We start from the raw sequence: 23,816 nt of genomic DNA, 5'->3' as shown, positions 1-23,816 counted from the left end.
ATGCCTGACCACCCGTCTTATCGTTACTTTTTTGGCGACTCTCTCGACCGTCAATACGGGTTGTATGTCTCTGCCCTGTTACCCCCTGGAGTTCGCTTTCGTCGCCTACTTCAACACCTTGATTTTTCACTCCCTGCAACTTTTAGAGTGGGCGAGAGCCACACGCCGACTTGGCTCCAGGCTCAGGTTCGCGTTCACCTTGACCTCAGGTCGCTCCCAAAGGAGGTTACCCCCGGTTTGGTATACCACTCCCGTTTTGTCGAACTTCGTTCGAAGTTTATTAATATGACCTTCATTTATACAGATGGCTCTAAGACCAATGACGGTTTTGGGTGTTTTTTTTATTGTTGGGGCACAAAATTTCAAATACCGGCTCCATGGCCGTTGTTTGGTCTTCACAGCTGAGCTCTTTGCCCTCTACCAGGCTGTTCCTTACATCTGCCGCCACCGACATTCCGCTTATGTCATCTGCTCCGATTCCCTGAACACCATCCAGAGCCTCAGTGATCCATATCCGGTTCACCCTTTCGTGCACCGGATCCAACGCTCTCTTCAGCAGCTGGTGGACGACTGTTCTCCGGTTAGCTTTATGCAGGTTCCTGGCCATGTCGGTATCCCTGGGAACGAAGCTGCAGATGCCACGGCCCAGGCTGCGCTCCTCCAGCCGCGGACAGCTTCTTGTTGTGTCCCTTCATCAGATTGTAGCAGGGTCATATGTCGGCGCATTTTATCGCTGTGTCATGCCGTTTGGGCTGTACTTACGGACAACAAGCTTCGGGCCTTGAAACCTCTTCCTGCGGCTTGGACGTCCTACTCACACCCTTCTCGTCGGGAGGAGGTCGTTTTGGCCCGGTTACGAATTGGACACTGCCCGTTCAGCCATCGCCATCTGCTGACGGCTGCACCGGCGCTGTTTTGCAATTGCTGACGGTCCGCCACAGTTTAACGTCCTGTCCGGATTTTAATACACTGCGTCTTGATCTTGGCCTGCCATGTACTCTGGATGCCATTTTAGCGGATGACCCAGGAGCAGCTGCTCTCGTTCTTCGTTTATCAACTTGACAAACCTCTCTAAGGACATTTGATTATGCTGTTTTTTAATCCTATGCCTGTCAATCTGTCTTTTATCGTGTTTTCCCTTTTAGTTGCTGTTTTAAACTTGTGCCTCGCGGTGCCTTCCTGACGTAGTCTGGGCGCTAATGACCATTGAAGTTGTGCACCCTAAAACCACAAAAAAAAAAAAAAGGGGCGCTCGACTTCGACACTCACCCACCAGACACCAATGGGTGACCTGGACCTTCCCCCATGCCAAGTCACCACTGATGCAGCACATCAGAGGGCCCTCACAACCGATACAGCTGCACACCATCACGGACTGATCTTTTATGATGAACATGTATACCGCAGAGACAGGCTGGACAGTGAAGTGGGAGGCGTGTTTATAGCGATAAGAAGTGCAATAGTATTGAAGGAAATTGACGGAGATCTGAAGTGTGAAATAATTTGGGTGAAGGTCACGGTTAAAGCCGGCTCAGACATGGTAACTGGATGTCTCTATAGGCCCCCTGGCTCAGCAGCTGTTGTGGCTGAGCACCTGAAGGATAAGTTGGAAAATATTTCTAGTAGATTTCCCCACCATGTTATAGTTCTGGGTGGAGATTTTAATTTGCCGGATATAGACTGGGAGACTCAAACATTCATAACGGGTGGCAGGGACAAAGAATCCAGTGAAATTTTTTTAAGTGCTTTATCTGAAAAGTACCTTGAGCAGTTAAACAGAGAACCGACTCGTGGCGATAACATATTAGACCTTCTGGTGACAAACAGACCCGAACTATTTGAAACAGTTAACGCAGAACAGGGAATCAGCGATCATAAAGCGGTTACTGCATCGATGATTTCAGCCGTAAATAGAAATATTAAGAAAGGTAGGAAGGTTTTTCTGTTTAGCAAAAGTGACAAAAAGCAGATTTCAGAGTACCTGATGGCTCAACACAAAAGTTTTGTCTCAAGTACAGATAGTGTTGAGGATCAGTGAACAAAGTTCAAAACCATCGTACATTATGCGTTAGATGAGTATGTGCCAAGCAAGATCGTAAGAGATGGAAAAGAGCCACCGTGGTACAACAACCGAGTTAGAAAACTGCTGCGGAAGCAAAGGGAACTTCACAGCAAACATAAACATAGCCAAAACCTTGCAGACAAACAAAAATTACGCGAAGTGAAATATAGTGTGAAGAGGGCTATGCGAGAGGCATTCAATGAATTCGAAAGTAAAGTTCTATGTACTGACTTGGCAGAAAATCATAAGAAATTTTGGTCTTATGTCAAAGTGGTAGGTGGATCAAAACAAAATGTCCAGACACTCTGTGACCAAAATGGTACTGAAACAGAGGATGACAGACTGAAGGCCAAAATACTAAGTGTCTTTTTCCAAAGCTGTTTCACAGAGGAAGACTGCACTGTAGTTCCTTCTCTAGATTGTCACACAGATGACAAAATGGTAGATATCGAAATAGACAACAGAGGGATAGAGAAACAATTAAAATCGCTCAAAAGAGGAAAGGCTGCTGGACCTGATGGGATACCAGTTTGATTTTACACAGAGTACGCGAAGGAACTTGCCCCCTTTCTTGCAGCCGTGTACCGTAGGTCTCTGGAAGAGCGTAGCATTCCAAAGGATTGGAAAAGGGCACAGGTCATCCCCGTTTTCAAGATGGGAAGTTGAACAGATGTGCAGAACTATAGACCTATATCTCTAACCTCTTATCAGTTGTAGAATTTTGGAACACGTATTATGTTCGAGTATAATGACTTTCTGGAGACTAGAAATCTACTCTGTAGGAATCAGCATGGGTTTCGAAAAAGACTATCGTGTGAAACCCAGCTCGCGCTATTCGTCCACGAGACTCAGAGGGTCATAAACACGGGTTCCCAGGTAGATGCTGTGTTTCTTGACTTCCGCAAGGTGTTCGATACAGTTCCCCACAGTCGTTTAATGAACAAAGTAAGAGCATATGGACTATCAGACCAATTGTGTGGTTGGACTGAAGAGTTGCTAGATTACGGAACGCAGCATGTCATTCTCAATGGAGAGAAGTCTTCCGAAGTAAGAGTGATTTCAGGTGTGCCGCAGGGGAGTGTCGTAGGACCGTTGCTATTCACAGTATACATAAATGACCTTGTGGATGACATCGGAAGTTCACTGAGGCTTTTTGCAGATGATGCTGTGGTGTATCGAGAGGTTGTAACAATGGAAAACTGTACTGCAATGCAGGAGGATCTGCAGCGAATTGACGCATGGTGCAGGGAATGGCAATTGAATCTCAATGTAGACAAGTGTAATGTGCTGCGAATACATAGAAAGAAAGATCCCTTATCATTTAGCTGCAAAATAGCAGGTCAGCAACTGGAAGCAGTCAATTCCATAAATTATCTGGGAGTACGCGTTAGGAGTGATTTAAAATGGAATGATCATATAAAGTTGATCGTCGGTAAAGCAAATGCCAGACTGAGATTCATTGGAAGAATCCTAAGGAAATGCAATCCGAAAACAAAGGAAGTAGGTTACAGTATGCTTGTTCGCCCACTGCTTGAATACTGCTCAGCAGTGTGGGATCCCTACCAGATAGGGTTGATAGAAGAGAGAGAGAAGATCCAACGGAGAGGAGCGCGCTTCATTAGAGGATCATTTAGTAATCGCGAAAGCGTTACGGAGGTGATAGATAAACTCCAGTGGAAGACTCTGCAGGACAGATGCTCAGTAGCTCGGTACGGGCTTTTGTTGAAGTTTCGAGAACATACCTTCACCGAGGAGTCAAGCAGTATATTGCTCCCTCCTACGTATATCTCGCGAAGAGACCATGAGGATAAAATCAGAGAGATTAGAGCCCACACAGAGGCATACTGACAATCCTTCTTTCCACGAACAATAAGAGACTGGAATAGAAGGGAGAACCAATAGAGGGTACGCTCAGGGTACGCTCTACCACACACCGTCGGGTGGCTTGCGGAGTATGAATGTAGATGTAGATAGATGTAGATGTAGACATGACATAGTATCTGCTTGCATGATAACCGCTTCTAACTTAACCCATCCTTGCATGACCTATTGCAATCAGCAAGACATCCACTACTGCTCTTACTACCTACCTATTGCAATCAGCAAGACATCCACTACTGCTCTTACTACCTGACCTAACTGTTCCAGAGGTTTTTCCCCTTTGGTGCTTGCCTTGGCACTTTTTCCGCTCTGCCCTTCAAACCACTACCCTTCATTTGACTTTCGACTCAATATATCTCCAGATGAGTGCGTGTAAATGGTTAACCACAACCAGCCATACATAAACATCACAGTACCCACATCCTGCGACATCTCACATTAGTGAGGCACTGGACCTTTAGATTTGAACAATCATGCCAGTGTGGGTGTGGAGAGGCTCCACCTCTTTAAAAAATCCTCCTTTATAAATGAGCTACACTTCCCTATAACCCCCCCAATAAATGAAAGTCAACCATTCGCCTTCTGTACTACTACTGACTTTATGAAGTCATTTTATATTGCTTTGCAAAATTTTGCCAAAATCTTTAATCGGCGTGATTGTATTAGGCAACAAACCACTAATACTATTTAAATATTACAGGATTGTTTTTTTTCTGTTCATTACATTTTTCTATGTTTAGAGCAAGCTGCCATTTATCACAACAAATAGAAATTCTGTCCTTAACATCCTGTATCCTCTTACAGTCACTAAACGATGACACTTCCTGATACATTACAGCATCATCAGCTGTCACAGATTGATGATCACGTTATCCATCAGATCATGTATGTTTATAGATTATTAGAGTGGTCCTGTCACAATTCCCAGAGGCACTCCTGGCAATACCCTTGTCTCTGATGAACATCCTGCCAATCCGTGACAACTTACTGGGTTGTAGTACTTCAGAAGTCTGCAAGACACTCACACATCCGGGAACCTAATCTATATGCACGGACCTTCATTAACAGAATGCAGTGGGGCACTTGAGTCAAATGTTTTCTGGAAATTGGAATCTGCTTGTTACCCTTAGTCCATGGTTTGCAGGATATTGTGAGAGAAAATGGCAAGCAGAGTTTTACAGTGTTGTGACAGGTTGTCTGAAATGAATAGGGTTCTAAACAGGTGATAAATAACATTATTATTGCATTTTTCTCTTATTACGAGTATACAAAGTAAGTGCAGAAGGCGACATATAAGCTGATTTACTAAAGTCTTTATTTGCAAGTTCTGCCATATGATAGGTACGATAGGCAATAATGTCTCTATCCACAAAACTTTCAAGTCCAGGAACACTAGGTACTCCTGTACCTCCACAGACAATGGCTACTGTGAGCCAACCATTACCATGTGAAAATGTATCGTTAATGTCAATACTAAAATTAAGTCTACAACCACAGAAAACACAAGGTCCGTCGACAAGTGATCTGATGTGATCATCGTGTCCTCTATTAATGATTCTGCGTCTGGTTTTCCAGAACGCGCAAACTTAACATTTTCTTCTTGTGGCTCTGCGGATCCACAGTCCATGGTGCATAACTATCTGAGGTCTTACAACTTAGGAGGAACTCTGAATGTGCAGCAACCACATGTATTTTTGTTGCAGTATCTTCATTTTCAAGCAAGTTAGTAGTGGTTATTGGTAGCACTGATGATTCAGACAATGGTGCCAATTTTTGCACAAGATAATAGAGCTGTGGTCTGGTGGATAATAAAAAAAGCTTCCAACCTCACTGGGCAGTTAATATCGCTTGCATGGAAGTTCGATGCTAAGCATTTTTTGGTACACTTTCCAGTCCATTTGTGCTTCATTAAACAGCTGGAAAGCCAGGCTTGCTGTAAGTGATTGTAGACATGCCAGATCTGTCACTTTCTGTATGAGCTCATACTACTGATGGAGTTGTTGTTTCAGAGCTTGAAAGAAAAATTGTTTGCCCATGTTGCTTGTCACACACAGCAAAATGGCCTGATAAGTTCTGTTTTGGCACGGGGTGGGTTGTAGTCTCAAACAGCCTTCGTCACCACTGTTGTATGTCTGCTTTTCACTGAACACAAATTAAGTACAAATAAATCACACAATATAATAGAGCATGACTCTTCTTGCTTCTTGATCTAAACAGAAATAAACTTCAGGAGGTGGATACCTTATGCCATTAAATTACTCTGGAGATTTACTGAATAACTCAAAATGTTATTACTGGAGAACATTGTTTGTCCAACTGGGAAACACTGAAATATGGACCGCTGTCAGTGCACATGTGTGCCGTCAATTTGCTCACAGAAGGCTGGCAAGCCAGAATGTCGACAGCCAGGAATAACAAGGTCCAATTCAGTGTCTAGAAAATTACCAAGTATTGCAAAGTTGTCATAAATAAGTCCATGGGGGAGCATGTTGTACACATCAGCGAGCCAAGACAGATGAGGTCGATAGCATGTCCAGTAAGGAAAAACGTAAACTTGTGTCCCATTACTTTATAAAAGAGATTAAGTATATAACCTTGAATTTCCCAGAGTCTGAGGTAGAATGGTTACAAAGAAAGAAGGTTGCACAATAGCTGGAGAGATTACATCTGTTTGTCAGACCTTATGGGGAACCAACAGAAGATTAATGAAGCGTGCTAGAAGCGAAAGGTATCAAAACAGTGATAAGAGTCTTGTCCCAGTCTCCCATTGGCTTGTTTCTGTATTCCTCGTACGATATATAGACTTCATGAAGCAAAATGAGAAGTCTGTAATCAGTGTTAACATACTGAAAAATGTACAGACCACTTCTCTTAGTGCTCTTCTGTACCTCTAGTTGTGTGTTATCTCTGTTACAATTGGATGCATAAGAAGTCTGAATTGTATTTACTACATCCAATACTTAATTACTGAAGCAACTAAAACACTTATAAAACATAGCAGAAAGGATGTTCACTTATTGCAACTTGATTGTTTTAATGACCTCCTTTATAATTAATTTTAACTTCAAAGCTAAGTCGCAAAGTTGGGGTGTCACCATGTTTTTGCACATCACTTGAAGTTATTACTCTTAATTTCAGTGTGAAGAAATTCTTAATAAGTCAGTTTATTATTTTAAGGTATAAATTATTTTATTCTTGTGCAGAGGAGGTGCTAGACTAATTCTTATCATTATAGTGTATTATAAATTGAGGTTCCCTGCCACATTTTCCTAATCTCAGGAAATTCTATAGAGATTCTGATACATGGTTTTCACTATTATACAGGGTTATTACAAATGATTGAAGCGATTTCACAGCTCTACAATAACTTTATTATTTGAGATATTTTCACAGTGCTTTGCACACACATACAAAAACTCAAAAAGTTCTTTTAGGCATTCACAAATGTTCGATATGTGCCCCTTTAGTGATTCGGCAGACGTCAAGCCGATAATAAAGTTCCTCCCACACTCGGCGCAGCATGTCCCCATCAATGAGTTCGAAAGCATTTTTGATGCGAGCTCGCAGTTCTGGCACGTTTCTTGGTAGTTTCTGAATCTTTCACATAACCCCACAGAAAGAAATCGCATGGGGTTAAGTCGGGAGAGCGTGGAGGCCATGACGTGAATTGCTGATCATGATCTCCACCACAACCGATCCATCGGTTTTCCAATCTCCTGTTTAAGAAATGCCTAACATCATGATGGAAGTGCGGTGGAGCACCATCCTGTTGAAAGATGAAGTCAGCGCTGTCGGTCTCCAGTTGTGGCATGAGCCAGTTTTCCAGCATGTCCAGATACACGTGTCCTGTAATGTTTTTTTCGCAGAAGAAAAAGGGGCCGTAAACTTTAAACCGTGAGATTGCACAAAACACGTTAACTTTTGGTGAATTGCGAATTTGCTGCACAAATGCGTGAGGATTCTCTACCGTCCAGATTTGCACATTGTGTCTGTTCACTTCACCATTAAGAAAAAATGTTGCTTCATCACTGAAAACAAGTTTCACACTGAACGCATCCTCTTCCATGAGCTGTTGCAACCGCGCCGAAAATTCAAAGCGTTTGACTTTGTCATCAGGTGTCAGGGCTTGTAGCAATTGTAAACAGTAAGGCTTCTGCTTTAGCCTTTTCCGTAAGATTTTCCAAACAGTCGGCTGTGGTACGTTTAGCTCCCTGCTTGCTTTATTCGTCAACTTCCGCGGGCTACACGTGAAAATTGCCTGCACGCGTTCAACCGTTTCTTCGCTCACTGCAGGCCGACCCGTTGATTTCCCCTTACAGAGGCATCCAGAAGCTTTAAACTGCACATACCATCGCCGAATGGAGTTAGCAGTTGGTGGATCTTTGTTGAACTTCGTCCTGAAGTGTCGTTGCGCTGTTATGACTGACTGATGTGAGTGCATTTCAAGCACGACATACGCTTTCTCGGCTCCTGTCGCCATTTTGTCTCACTGCGCTCTCGAGCGCTCTGGCGGCAGAAACCTGAAGAAACTTTGAGTTTTTCTACGTATCTGTAGTGTGTCGTGACCATATGTCAATGAATGGAGCTACAGTGAATTTATGAAATTGCTTCAGTCATTTGTAATAGCCCTGTATAGAGCGATTCATGAGAAAAGTTTGTGTGTGTATTTTAAAAGTCAGCTGGCCATAGCTATTTCGTGCTAGCCTTGCAAAGCTGTGGCAGGTTGCTGGTGTTATTTAACTATATATAGTTTCCAGAATGAATTTTCACTCTGCAGAGGAGTGTGCACCAATTTGAAACTACCTGGAAAATTAAAACTGTTTGCCTGATCAGGACTGCCTTTAGCAGGCAAGTGCTCTACTGACTGAGCTATGCAAGCACGACTCGTCACCCATCATCACAGCTTTACTTCTGCCAGTACCTCATCTCCTACCTTACAAAATTCATAGTTCACCTGCATAGCTTGGTGGACCTACAACCCTGGAAGAAAGGATATTGCAGAGGCATGGCTTAGCTACAGTCTGGGGGATGGCTTCCTGGAAGACAAAGGTTCCAGGTTTGAGTCCTGCTTCAGCACACAGTTTTAATTTGTTGAGAAGTTTCTAACTATATGTGCATTTGATGCAGCTCAGTGTATAGTTTGATGAATCTATATTTCTTAGGCAATCCCAACAAAACCTGCATTATTGCCTGTTGCTTGCCAGTGGAACAGTATGTGAAACACCTTTTAGGTCTTAAATTATGTATTGAGGGTATAGATGTATGTACTCACTAGTTTTGGGAATGTTTAGCTAACCATTAATAACTTGTCACAATACTAAAATGTTTGAAGTTGTTTTTTGTCATAACGTGAATACATTGGAAAGTATAAATAAATGAATGCTTTGTTAAGAAATGTGACTGCAAACTATAAGCCGATGTAAAACTGTTGATGTTTTTTAAAAATAATGTTTCTTTAATTTGTTTTATCTTCTTCAGAGAATAATTGTGAAATGTATTCTTGTTAATCTGTCTGGAAGTTGCTAAAGGTCTTGAGATTTGTATCTTGGCAGACAAGTTGGTAATCTTAGAAAGACTATAGAATTTCGGGCCCTTGCAAACGCCAGAGCCCAATGTAAAGCCATTTTACCAGTTTTAATAAATAAAAATAATGATTTTGTGCACAAAATCAATGTAAAAACTTTTTACCTGTTTGGAATTGTAACAACAGTCATGCAGAATCAAAATCTGCAAAAATATCTCTTTTTTTATCAGAATATTCAGTTTTAAGAAAGATATTTTGCAATTAGAAGTCTTCTGCTCAACTGTTACTCATAATGCAAATCTGGCCTGTCTCACTGACCACTGGCTCACGGATGAAGGATTGTTAATTTCCAAGCTACAAAATTTTAAAATTAGCACTAGCAATGTTTAGTCATGTAAAAGGGGCTGTGGCTGTCTAATTCATGGCCGGCCTCTGTGGCCGACCGGTTCTAGGCGCTTCAGTCTGGAACCGCGCTTCTGTTACTGTCGCAGGTTCGAATCCTGCCTTGGGCATGGATGTGTGTGATGTCCTTAGGTTAGTTAGGTTTAAGTAGTTCTAAGTCTAGGGGACTGATGATCTCAGGTGTTAAATCCCATAGTGCTTAGAGCCATTTGAACCCTTTTTTTGTCAAAATAGGGTTAATTGAACAAAAATAGTCATTATAATGATGAGAAACTCTTTGAACACTGTGTGTTTAAACTTAGTCTTTATAAAGTAATCATTATTTGTGTATACAGTTCACGTGGTGGCAATCTTTCAAAGCTTTTCTAAAATTTCGATCTTGTTATGAATGTTTACATTTCAAAAGGAAACAAAAGTATTTTATGTGATGACTTAATGTTAATTTTTCCAGTGAATTACTAAATTATCTTGATATAAGCAGTCTTCATCGCCCATGAACCATGGACCTTGCCGTTGGTGGGGAGGCTTGCGTGCCTCAGCGATACAGATAGCCGTACCGTAGGTGCAACCACAACGGAGGGGTATCTGTTGAGAGGCCAGACAAACGTGTGGTTCCTGAAGAGGGGCAGCAGCCTTTTCTGTAGTTGCAAGAGCAACAGTCTGGATGATTGACTGATCTGGCCTTGTAACATTAACCAAAACGGCCTTGCCGTGCTGGTACTGCGAACGGCTGAAAGCAAGGGGAAACTACAGCCGTAATTTTTCCCGAGGGCATGCAGCTTTACTGTATGATTACCTGATGATGGCGTCCTCTTGGGTAAAATATTCCGGAGGTAAAATAGTCCCCCATTCGGATCTCCGGGCGGGGACTACTCAAGAGGATGTCGTTATCAGGAGAAAGAAAACTGGCGTTCTACGGATCGGAGCGTGGAATGTGAGATCCCTTAATCGGGCAGGTAGGTTAGAAAATTTAAAAAGGGAAATGGATAGGTTGAAGCTAGATATAGTGGGAATTAGTGAAGTTCGGTGGCAGGAGGAACAAGACTTCTGGTCAGGTGACTACAGGGTTATAAACACAAAATCAAATAGGGGTAATGCAGGAGTAGGTTTAATAATGAATAGGAAAATAGGAATGCGGGTAAGCTACTACAAACAGCATAGTGAACGCATTATTGTGGCCAAGATAGATACGAAGCCCACACCTACTACAATAGTACAAGTTTATATGCCAACTAGCTCTGCAGATGACGAAGAAATTGAAGAAATGTATGATGAAATAAAAGAAATTATTCAGATTGTGAAGGGAGACGAAAATTTAATAGTCATGGGTGACTGGAATTCGAGTGTAGGAAAAGGGAGAGAAGGAAACATAGTAGGTGAATATGGATTGGGGGACAGAAATGAAAGAGGAAGCCGCCTGGTAGAATTTTGCACAGAGCACAACATAATCATAACTAACACTTGGTTTAAGAATCATGAAAGAAGGTTGTATACCTGGAAGAACCCTGGAGATACTAAAAGGTATCAGATAGATTATATAATGGTAAGACAGAGATTTAGGAACCAGGTTTTAAATTGTAAGACATTTCCAGGGGCAGATGTGGACTCTGACCACAATCTATTGGTTATGACCTGTAGATTAAAACTGAAGAAACTGCAAAAAGGTGGGAATTTAAGGAGATGGGACCTGGATAAACTAAAAGAACCAGAGGTTGTACAGAGATTCAGGGAGAGCATAAGGGAGCAATTGACAGGAATGGGGGAAATAAATACAGTAGAAGAAGAATGGGTAGCTTTGAGGGATGAAGTAGTGAAGGCAGCAGTGGATCAAGTAGGTAAAAAGACGAGGGCTAGTAGAAATCCTTGGGTAACAGAAGAAATATTGAATTTAATTGATGAAAGGAGAAAATATAAAAATGCAGTAAGTGAAACAGACAAAAAGGAATACAAACGTCTCAAAAATGAGATCGACAGGAAGTGCAAAATGGCTAAGCAGGGATGGCTAGAGGACAAATGTAAGGATGTAGAGGCCTATCTCACTAGGGGTAAGATAGATACCGCCTACAGGAAAATTAAAGAGACTTTTGGAGATAAGAGAACGACTTGTATGAATATCAAGAGCTCAGATGGAAACCCAATTCTAAGCAAAGAAGGGAAAGCAGAAAGGTGGAAGGAGTATATAGAGGGTCTATACAAGGGCGATGTACTTGAGGACAATATTATGGAAATGGAAGAGGATGTAGATGAAGATGAAATGGGAGATATGATACTGCGTGAAGAGTTTGACAGAGCACTAAAAGACCTGAGTCGAAACAAGGCCCCCGGAGTAGACAATATTCCATTGGAACTACTGACGGCCGTGGGAGAGCCAGTCCTGACAAAACTCTACCATCTGGTGAGCAAGATGTATGAAACAGGCGAAATACCCACAGACTTCAAGAAGAATATAATAATTCCAATCCCAAAGAAAGCAGGTGTTGACAGATGTGAAAATTACCGAACTATCAGCTTAATAAGTCACAGCTGCAAAATACTAACACGAATTCTTTACAGACGAATGGAAAAACTAGTAGAAGCCAACCTCGGGGAAGATCAGTTTGGATTCCGTAGAAACACTGGAACACGTGAGGCAATACTGACCTTACGACTTATCTTAGAAGAAAGATTAAGGAAAGGCAAACCTACGTTTCTAGCATTTGTAGACTTAGAGAAAGCTTTTGACAATGTTAACTGGAATACTCTCTTTCAAATTCTAAAGGTGGCAGGGGTAAAATACAGGGAGCGAAAGGCTATTTACAATTTGTACAGAAACCAGATGGCAGTTATAAGAGTCGAGGGACATGAAAGGGAAGCAGTGGTTGGGAAGGGAGTAAGACAGGGTTGTAGCCTCTCCCCGATGTTGTTCAATCTGTATATTGAGCAAGCAGTAAAGGAAACAAAAGAAAAATTCGGAGTAGGTATTAAAATTCATGGAGTAGAAATAAAAACTTTGAGGTTCGCCGATGACATTGTAATTCTGTCAGAGACAGCAAAGGACTTGGAAGAGCAGTTGAATGGAATGGACAGTGTCTTGAAAGGAGGATATAAGATGAACATCAACAAAAGCAAAACAAGGATAATGGAATGTAGTCGAATTAAGTCGGGTGATGCTGAGGGAATTAGATTAGGAAATGAGGCACTTAAAGTAGTAAAGGAGTTTCGCTATTTGGGGAGCAAAATAACTGATGATGGTCGAAGTAGAGAGGATATAAAATGTAGGCTGGCAATGGCAAGGAAAACGTTTCTGAAGAAGAGAAATTTGTTAACATCCAGTATTGATTTAAGTGTCAGGAAGTCATTTCTGAAAGTATTCATATGGAGTGTCGCCATGTATGGAAGTGAAACATGGACGATAAATAGTTTGGACAAGAAGAGAATAGAAGCTTTCGAAATGTGGTGCTACAGAAGAATGCTGAAGATTAGATGGGTAGATCACATAACTAATGAGGAAGTATTGAATAGGATTGGGGAGAAGAGAAGTTTGTGGCACAACTTGACCAGAAGAAGGGATCGGTTGGTAGGACATGTTCTGAGGCATCAAGGGATCACCAATATAGTAATGGAGGGGAGCGTGGAGGGTAAAAATCGTAGAGGGAGACCAAGAGAAGAATACACTAAGCAGATTCAGAAGGATGTAGGTTGCAGTAGGTACTGGGAGATGAAAAAGCTTGCACAGGATAGAGTAGCATGGAGAGCTGCATCAAACCAGTCTCAGGACTGAAGACCACAACAACAACAACAAGCAGTCTTAATTGCTACACGTGATATGGAAAACATTGTCCAGTGATCCCTCTAGAATAACTGCCAGCTCCAGTAGGACTATTGAGCAGTTTTGATTAATAATTCTTTTGCTCTATTATTAAATGTTAAAAATAAAGCAAATGAGTTGTCTAATCACCATGAGGTCTTTATAAAGTTAGTGTTGCCGTGCCACATACATGCCAAATGCTACATACATGTTGTCTTCTTTGTTTTATGGGCACACTTTTTCCACAGTTGTCTAGGTTATACAGTATTTTGAGACTGCAATAAAATTCAGGTTAAGACCAAATGTGTTTTGCTTTATTTTAAAGCATCTTCAGTGGTCACTGTAACAATAATAGCTTCTTACAGTATTTTTTTTTGCTAGGAATGAACAGTATTCATGCTTTCACTCACTGTTATAAACAGTAGTAAATTATCATTGTTACTCACAGTTTTTTTGTTTCGTACATGGTTCTTCATGTTCTTCTACACACATGTGGTAGATTTGAGCACACAGCACTTTCACTAGCACAAATATATTCCTGTTATTATGTTATGTAGGATCACTGGCATTTTGCCATTTCGTGTACTTTGTTTTGATATTGCAGCATGTGTCCATAGTTCGTATGGTACAGTGATGGGTGATCTATGTTGAGTGTATTGCCTTGTTTGTGTGTGATTATTTTTGTGGTGTTTATAGGTGGTGGTCTTTTTCTGCTATATGTTTTATTACTTAAAATAACATTTGGTTGCTAATGTTTGTTTGGTCATTTATTAAATGTTTTCTATTGTTGCCATTTGGATTTGAAAGTCAGTGCATCCCGCAGTATAAAATAAATACACAAAATAGTGAGATGGCAATGGACCTTCATGGCACAAAAATGCAAATTATTTAGTGTTAGTGAAAGTGCTGTATGCTTAAAAAACCTTGAATAATTATTATAATTTAATACTCTTTATACTAAGGATGAGAACTATTTGTAGTAGAAGCAAACAAAATTGTAAGAAAAGCCATATTGTTACAGTGACCACTGAAGGTGCTTTAAAGAAAAATTAAATGCAGTTGGACTTAATAAGACTATTAATATAGTCACAAAAGATGGTTAACTTATATAACTAATATGTAAAGACATTTAATTTATGTTCACGAATCCTGTATAGGTGTGTTCAGTGAAGATAATACTATTAAGAAAGCAAAAACATTTCTTGACTCTGTGGCCCATTATTTGAAAATTGCTTTGCTCCATAAAAGAAAAGTAACTCAGCACAAATAAACCAGTTTATAAAGGGTGGATTACAAAGGGAATAATTAACTCAGAATGAGGTTCAGAAAGAAAAAATGTAAGCAGAAAAAAGCATGAAATGATCCTAATTTCGTATATTTTCAAAAATAGACCAAAACATACCTAGGTAAGTCATAAGTAAAGCTAAAAAAGTTGCAAATAATAATTATACAAAAAACTTAACCACTTCATGCAGTTTGGGATCTTTAGATTTACCTTGGAACTAGAGGTATTAAAGAAGGTCCAGTTCGTCTAATACATAATGGAACTAAAATATCAGATGCAAAGGGTAAGCGAAGCTTTTAACAAGCATTTTTCAAGTATTGCTTCTAATTTTTCATTGCTGGTTACTTCACTGCACTGTCTTTTTCCCACTGAGTTTATAAAATCAGGCACTACATTGTTCCTAGCACCAATAACTCAAGTAGTATTATTGAAAATTATCAATGGAAATGGTAACTCGTATTCATTTAGTAATGGCATGTCTGAGGTTTTCTTAAAAACATGGCTGTAAAAATTATAATCCCACTTTATGATGTCTTTAACAGTTCCCTAATTATAGGCTGTTTCCCAGATGTTTTCAGAATTGCTTAAGATATTCCTCTGTTTGAGAATGGAGACATAAATTGTGTTAACAATTATTGACTAATCTCCATTATTTCTGCCATAGTGAAGATTCTAGAGAAAGTAGTGTTTGAGGTGTAATTTCTTTCCTTGATGAATATTGCCTGCTCACAAAATTCAGTTTGGTTTTTGCAAAAACAGGCCCATAAATGCAACATCATTTTTTTTTTATTATTAAGTTCCGAGTGCTTTTAAAGGTAAACATTCTGTCTCTGGTCTTTTCACAGGCCTAACTAAAGCCCTTGCCTTAATTACTCATTCTCTGCTGCTTGAAAAAACTAGTTACTTGGGGGCTTGAGGCACTCAATGTATATGATTTAAGTCATACTACACTAACATGAGGGTGGTTGGATTCTCAAACAAAGATTATATTAAAGTTCTATCCAATGAAACTATGATCAGTTCAGGACCCTTACTTTTTATTTGGGTTGTAAAGTATGTTATTGCAGATTCTATCAACAGGCCAATTTTCTAGATACACACAAACAAACTACTGTACAACAAAAGCAAAACAACTTGAATGCTTTACAGTGCCTCCAGAAATCACAGTGCCTTCATGGAGCCCACACTAATTGATGATGAAACAATACGGCAAGTCAGTGAGATTAAATTTCTTGGTGTGAGTGGAATAATCAGAGAGAAAGCTACTAAAGAAATAGAGCAGTCTTGTCTTATGTTTTTTGAATTCTTAGTCAGTCCTGTGAGATCTCAACCATAAAAATAGTTTATTTTGCATTAGTACATTCCATTCTCTCTTACAGAGTCTCATTTTGGGGGGTCAATGTATTATGAAATTTTTATGATTCAAAAAAAAGGTAATGAAGCAGGTATCTCCGCACACCTCCAGTAACTGCATTTTCGGAGAACTGAGAATCCTGCCTGTTCTCTGCATTTATACCTTAGAAACTGTGACTTTTGTTAAAAAGAATGTGTGTTTGTTTGAGCCCATTCATGATCGTAATACTTGCTCCAGTGCGGACATTTGCCTCAATAGTCAGAGACTGACAGAAAGTTTACCTGGTTTAAGAAATATGAGCAATGTGCTTTAGAATAAAGACTGAAAGTTTACTTGATGCAAGAAGTATTGGCAGTGTACTTTAGACTAAACTACCCCATCAGTTAGGGAAAATAGAAACACATTTAGGAATAAGGTAAAAAAAAAATCATTTACACACTCTTTTCATCTTGTTGATTACTACATAAAATCCAATTTGTTCTAGCAGTTCTTGTTCTTTTAGTGTTTAGAGTTTAAAATTTATATCTTATATTGTAAATTGAATTTTGTTCTAAAAATTTGTTTGTCCAATATCCTTCTATGTCTTTTAAGTGTAGGATTTGATGAACCAAATAAACAATAAATCTCTAATGTGCTCACTCATGGCTTTGCCCAGTGGAACTCCTCATTCTCATACTGGACTACGAGGTGATGCACATTTGTTCCATAAATATCATCTCTGACTGGTGATAAACTATTGTTGTCTAGTATCTGAATATTTTTATGGATAAGCTGAACATTCACATATATACATCCCTCTAGAGTTATAGGTGGTTAACAGTTCTCTTCATAGTGTCTGTGGCAGCAGAAATTGTGTTAAAGTTGGTCATTGTTAGGTATCTACAGCTTCATATAAGTATCATTTTTCATTTTTTTTTTTGTCTTATCTGCATTGCAGAAAGTAACAGTTCAATCATTTTCAGAACATAAGAAAGTCAGAGAATATTTTCATGTGACTGTATGTAATGTATGAATTGCACTGCATTTATGAAGCAACGTATGTTTTTTTGTTATCCATTTAATTTGACATTTCTCATACATGATCAGTTTCAACAAATTCAGTATTATCTATACTAACATAATGATACACAAATATCTAGTTCCTTCAAATACTTTCAACAATCTTCTTCTACTGTCCATAGTGCTATTACAAGCATGTGAGGCTTGTGGGTGATTACTTCAGCATCAGCTGGAAGATAGACAATTTATGAGAGTTTTAAATGATTTCGTTTTTCCATACTCATAATTATTAATGGTTTACTTTCCTTAGTTTTATGGTCATTTATTGTGAACTTCTAAAAAAAAGACAGTGTCTAATGTAAATTGGTCAATTCTTTCAAAAATTTTGTGTTTGTGTAGACAGAGTAAATAATGCAATTGTTTCAAGAGTGTATATAGCCATTACTTTTTTTCCAGTTTTACCTGCAAGACACAAAAAGTAGCAATGGGACTTTTGTCAATAACCAACGTTTAAGTAAGAGTGCTGATGAATCTCCACCCCGTGAAGTTTGTTCTGGTGACATTGTACAGTTTGGTGTTGATGTGATGGAGAATGCCCGTAAGGGTGAGTGTATAATCATTTTTGTAGAAAATTTTATTATTGGCTGGACAGTGTGCTGTCTCCATACTTTCTTGGAAGACTACATTCAGATACAAATTAGGTTGTATCATATCACAGCTGTACCGAGATTTGTTGAAATCGAAAGCATGACTGTTGAGTGTGTTTCATTCATGACTTTGAAGTATACTTTCAAAATTACATTGTAAAGGTAATATATAATTTTTCTTGCTGCTGAATAAACATTTGAAATTGTCTGCTTTGTACTGTACTGTATTGCGTTGTATTATATCTGATAGCTTTGAAGGGTTCTATATACAGGGGCAAACAACAACTCACATTAACAAGGCAAATCATTATAACCAGTTGCTTAAGAGCATGTTGAGGCACCTCTGGAAAACAACACAGCAGTGATTCTGCATAGCATAAATTCAGCAAGTCTTTGCTAGTTTTCTGGAGGTCTGTGGCACTAGATGTCTATGCCAGTGTGTTCCATCAGTTTCAGATCAGGCAAATAAAGGGACCAAGACATCAGTGTGAGTTTATTATCATGCTCCTTAAACCGCTAACCACATTTCTATCCATGTGACACGGACAGTTAATCTTCTTGAAGATGCTGTCACTATGCAGGAAGATGTCAAGCATGAAAGGATACTGGTGGTCCACAGTAAAATTCACACAGCCTGTAACTGTCAAGTTGCCTTTGGTTACAACTACAGGTCACATGAAAACCCTGGTGAATCTCTCCCATAGCATAATATCTCCACTGGCATGCTGCTGTGGGGCAGGGTGTGTTTCGGAGCAGCCGTCCGTGTGGATGATGGTGTATCCAGACATGACCATCGATCTGGTGTTACAAGAAATGTGATCAGGTGCCCAGTTTCCATTGATACATGGTCCACTGCAGTTGTAGTTGATGAAGTCGTTGGCTTGGCATGGAAACATAGAGGTGTCGTTAGCTTGATGTGTCTCATGTTCAACAAATGGGCTGAACGGTGTTCTCCAAAACACTAGTGCCTGGACTAACATTGTACTCTGTTGACAGACCTGCTGCCTGTCCTTTGCAGACCAGGGAAGCCTCTGAACTCTTATGTTCTGTAATGAGGTGTGAATTTCCAACACCTTATTACCTACTCGTGCTTACACTGGCTTTAAACTACTTTCCTTAGATGCTCTCCTGACAGTAGCACACACAGCCAACCAGCTTCACTTTTTCCAAGATTCTTGCTCCTAGGCATTGGTCCCTAACAATCTGCCCTTTTTCAAAGTGGCATATATCAGTGGTTTCCCTCATTTGCAGCCAGTATCATTAGATTGATTGCTTATTTATCTTAGCTCCACTTACATGGTTTTCTTACTGTGTCTTGTGCCTGCAACACCAGCAGGCAATATTCTGTCTTGTGGTGGGCAGTGGTCACAATGTCAGTGTAAATTTACAACTGAATATAATGAAATAATAAGCAACCAGCTGCATAAACGAAATTTAATTTCCGTCTGGTTTCGTGCACAAAGTGCCCTTCTTCAGAAGGTTGTGCCTATCGCATTATTTGTGAGTGTCAGTAATAAAGTGCATACAGCAAAATGCCATGCTCATATAGTTCAGTGTCTGCATAAAACTGTGAATTACATTTTGCTGTATGCTCTTTATTATTGATATTCGCATATAATGTAATGTACATAACCTTCTGAAGAAGGGCACAAAGTGCCCGAAACTTGTAAAGAAATTAAATTTCTTTTACGCAATTGGTTGCTTATATTTCACTGTAAATGACTACCATATTTACTCCAATCTAAGCCGCACTTTTTTTCCAGTTTTGAGTGCAAAGTAAGCAGAAGTTCTGAAAAATGTTGGTAGGTGCCACCACAACTAACTTCTGCTGTCAAATAAATGTAGCACTACACAGGCATGCTTTGCAGGCACAAAGATAAATACAGTCACCAAAAACTCTGCGTCAGTAAATAAATTTTTAAAAAAAGTAGAAGATGAGCTTTTTTCTCTGCCCCGAGTTTCAACCATGCATTTTCATACGTTATCCAACGAAGTAAATAGAAATTCCATATGGTTCATCTTAGAATGTAGCAGCCTTTCAGATATTCGTACCAACAAAAATAAATTTCTTTACACAAAAATACCAACAATGCACAAGGCTGTAGGATTGTTGCACGAGTTGATATGCTGGGGCTCATTAAGATTTCACGTAGCGGCACCTATTGCTTCGTGGAATTTTGTGAAGTGCTTGTTGGTGTTAGTGAACCATAATGAAGCACTCTCATTATAGTGCCAAATTCAAGAGGGGAGTTATTTCTTTTGCGGAACAAAGTTCTAATCGTACTGCAGGTCTGCAATACGGGATTGATGAGAGCAACGCCATGTGATGGCGACTGCAGAGAGACAAATTATTTGAATGTTCAAGTAGCAGGAAAGCATTTAGTGGGCCAAAGTGTGGCCGATATGCACTAGAAGTGATTTTAAATGAATTTGTCAAGGAACAGCATCAGAAATTCCTGTCTGTGAACGCTGAAATTTTAAAAATTAAGGCACAAGAAATTGCTAGAGAGCAAAAAATTGAAAATTTTAAGGCTAGTCGCAGCTGGATTGATCTGTTTATGAAGTGCTGGGATTTTTCACTTCGGAGGCGAACTTCAGTTGCGCAGAAGCTGCTGAAAAATTATGGAGAACAATGTCTGGAATTTCAGCCCTTCATAACTAGGCGGTGCACAGAAAAGCAATACCTTCTTGGTCAGATAGGAAATGCTGACCAAACTCCCATATACTTTGACATGCTGTCGAATTATATGGTTGACACCAAAGGAAAGAAAGATATAAGTGTTCTTACATTAGGGGGTGAAAAACAGTGGATGTCCGTTATTTTCAAGTGAAAGACTTTACCGAAATCGGATGTGTTTCCAAAAACTGTAATTGTATGAGCAAACAAAACCGGGTGGTTTTCGGAGGACATAGTGCTGGAATGGATTAGGCGTGTGTGGAATCATCGTCCTGGCGCAATGCTTGGTTTACACAGTCTGTTGGTATTAGATGCGTACACAGGCTGTACGACACCTGCAGTAAAACGAAAATTAGAGGAAAGCAACATGGACTTGGCACTAATTCCAGGCGGAATGACGTCAATTCTGCAACCACTTTACATCTGTTTGAATAAACCATTTAAAGACAAACTTAAATGCATATACACAGACTGGCTTTCAAAAAGCAACAGACAACTGACACCAACGGGATGTGTAAAACACGCAAGTTTGTCGCAAGTGTGCCAATGTATTTGACGCATGGAAGTGTGTTCCAAATCAGGCTGTGCAACAAGTATTTAAAAAATGTTTGATATCCAATGCACTACACGGTATGGAGGACGATTCTCTGTATGAAGAAATGAGCAACAAAGAATCGAGTAATAATGATTCAGAATAATGACTGATATTTTAAACATCTAGTATAAGATGTATTACAAACCTAATGAAATTTTGTTTTAAATTTCTGCTTTTAATTTCTATTTTATTTTCATTCTTATTTTATAAGTGTTGTACTCTGCATTGCACAGGATAGAAAAGCGGGGAGAGCTGCATCAAACCAGTCAACGGACTGAAGACGACAACAACACACTCTACATTTGAAGTCATCACTAAAATTCTACTACGAAAATCCGACCTGACAAAGCTTAACCGCTAAGCTTATGGATCGAATCAAACTACTGTATATTCATCTATTCGACCTAAATTGTGTCTCATGTTACAATGGATCAACTTTGTTTTGATTTGGTGGTGCGGTCTGAAACTTTTCTCTCACCTTGAATTTCGAGTCTCAAATTTCAGGTGCGGCTTAGATTTGGGAATTCCCCCCCCTTCCTTGTTATTGAGTCTCATTTTTCAGGTGCGGCTTAGATTCGAGTAAATAAGTAAGTCGCTCAAGATGGATAAAATACTAAACATCACAACTTAATTCAGTGTTTGGCCTTACTAGTTGCGTACGTTGTTTGTGAAGAGAGTGTGGTTGTTGTTTCACCCGTACTCTAGACTGTCTGTCTTTTGAAGTGGGCATTTCATAGGGAATTTAATGGGTGCTTTTTGATTAATATTTTCTCACAGAATCGAACACAGTTTCCTCATATTGGATTGTGCAAACACTTCTTTGCTGCAAATCTTTGCCAGCTTTTTGTGACATGAAGAATCCAGTTTCCAACATGTTTTTATTTACTACAAGAAATTTCTTAACGTTGGGATAACACCTGTTACAAACTGTTCTCCATATATTTATTTCACTGTCCATTCACTACATCCTGCTGCATCACGCATTGAAATACATATTTTGTGAATGCGCAAATATTGATGAGTGCTTCTTTAAACTAAGTTTGGAACATTCTCAGTATTCGTTACGATTGGGGGGAGGAACTGCACACACTATTGTAGTTCAGACATTGAATATCCAACATCTGAGAATTGGAGTACTACAAGAATCTATACTTGGCCAATTGAGGAAATCTCACCTTCCAGTGTTATGGGGGTGGATTTTAGTCTAGTAATTGTATTAAGGGGCATGACTGGTAGAAGGTGGGGACTCTTGTAGATGTTTAAACAAGATGTCTATGCATATACACTGTGAGTATTTGCTGCCAAATCTCTTTTTAAGCCTACAAACCATTGGTTAACATGTTTGCACGTAGCCTTCTGGCAGGTACTATATGTGGCTGGCTGGTACAGGAATGCATCATGTTATGTAAATATTTTTAATACAAGAAATCTATCAGAAATGAACGAAATTTTCAAGAATTGTTCAGAATAGCCCTCTATTACATCTAAAATCTACATAACCACTACATAACCACTTAAAATAAATTTTTAGTGTGGTATATTTTGAGACACTCTTCAAAACCATCATACAGTACTGTCTCTTGTCATTAGTTTCCAGCAGTTCTGTTAAGAGAGACAGCTTTTAATTTACATGTGCAGCTTTCATTGCTTAGTCAAAGGTTCGACAAACGATAAATATACAGGGTGATTCAAAAAGAATACCACAACTTTAGGAATTTAAAACTCTGCAACGACAAAAGCCAAAGCTAAGCACTGTCTGTCGGCGAATTAAGGGAGCTATAAAGTTTCATTTAGTTGTACATTTGTTCGCTTGAGGCGCTGTTGACTAGGCGTCAGCGTCAGTTGATGCTAAGATGGCGACCGCTCAACAGAAAGCTTTTGTGTTATTGAGTACGGCAGAAGTGAATCGACGACAGTTGTTCAGCGTGCATTTCGAACGAAGTATGGTGTTAAACCTCCTGATAGGTGGTGTATTAAGCGTTGGTATAAACAGTTTACAGAGAATGGGTGTCTGTGCAGAGGGAAAAGTTCTGGACGGCCGAGAACGAGTGATGAAAATGTAGCACGCATCCAGCAAGCATTTGTTCGCAGCCCAGGAAAATCGACTCGCAGAGCTAGCAGAGAGCTGCAAATTCCACAATCAACCACATTGGCACTTATCTGTCCGTAACTACCTGAACGTCAACTACCCGAGGCGATGGATCGGCCGCCAGGCAGCCCGTGACAGAGCACTTCATCACTGGCCTCCAAGAAGCCCTGATCTTACCCCCTGTGATTTTTTTTTTTTTTTTTTTTTTTTTTTTTTCTTATGGGGGTATGTTAAGGATATGGTGTTTCGGCCACCTCTCCCAGCCACCATTGATGATGATTTGAGACGAGAAATAACAGCAGCTATCCAAACTGTTACGCCTGATATGCTACAGAGAGTGTGGAACGAGTTGGAGTATCGGGTTGATATTGCTCGAGTGTCTGGATGGGGCCATATTGAACATCTCTGAACTTGTTTTTGAGTGAAAAAAACCTTTTTAAATACTCTTTGTAATGATGTATAACAGAAGATTATATTATGTTTCTTTCATTAAATACACATTTTTAAAGTTGTG

At 39.7% G+C, this 23,816-nt stretch overlaps 1 protein-coding gene across 5 annotated transcripts in view; it reads left to right on the top strand.

The window, feature by feature from the left end:
- Nucleotides 1-23,816, top strand: part of LOC126471445 (sarcolemmal membrane-associated protein) — a 354,795-nt gene that overhangs the window by 105,901 nt on the left and 225,078 nt on the right. For all 5 annotated transcript variants that reach the window (XR_007586307.1, XM_050099624.1, XM_050099625.1 and 2 more), the window contains one exon: nt 17,751-17,898. Coding sequence is in view for 4 of the 5 variants with exons in the window: in XM_050099624.1 (XP_049955581.1) it covers nt 17,751-17,898 (148 nt within the window). In the remaining variant the exon portion in view is untranslated. The remainder of the gene's footprint in view (nt 1-17,750; nt 17,899-23,816) is intronic.

This window comes from Schistocerca serialis, chromosome 3 (genome assembly GCF_023864345.2).
Source record: "Schistocerca serialis cubense isolate TAMUIC-IGC-003099 chromosome 3, iqSchSeri2.2, whole genome shotgun sequence".
NCBI classification, from domain to species: domain Eukaryota; kingdom Metazoa; phylum Arthropoda; class Insecta; order Orthoptera; family Acrididae; genus Schistocerca; species Schistocerca serialis.
The sequence above is the reverse complement of the archived record's forward strand: the minus strand, read 5'-3'. Positions and strand labels throughout refer to the sequence as shown.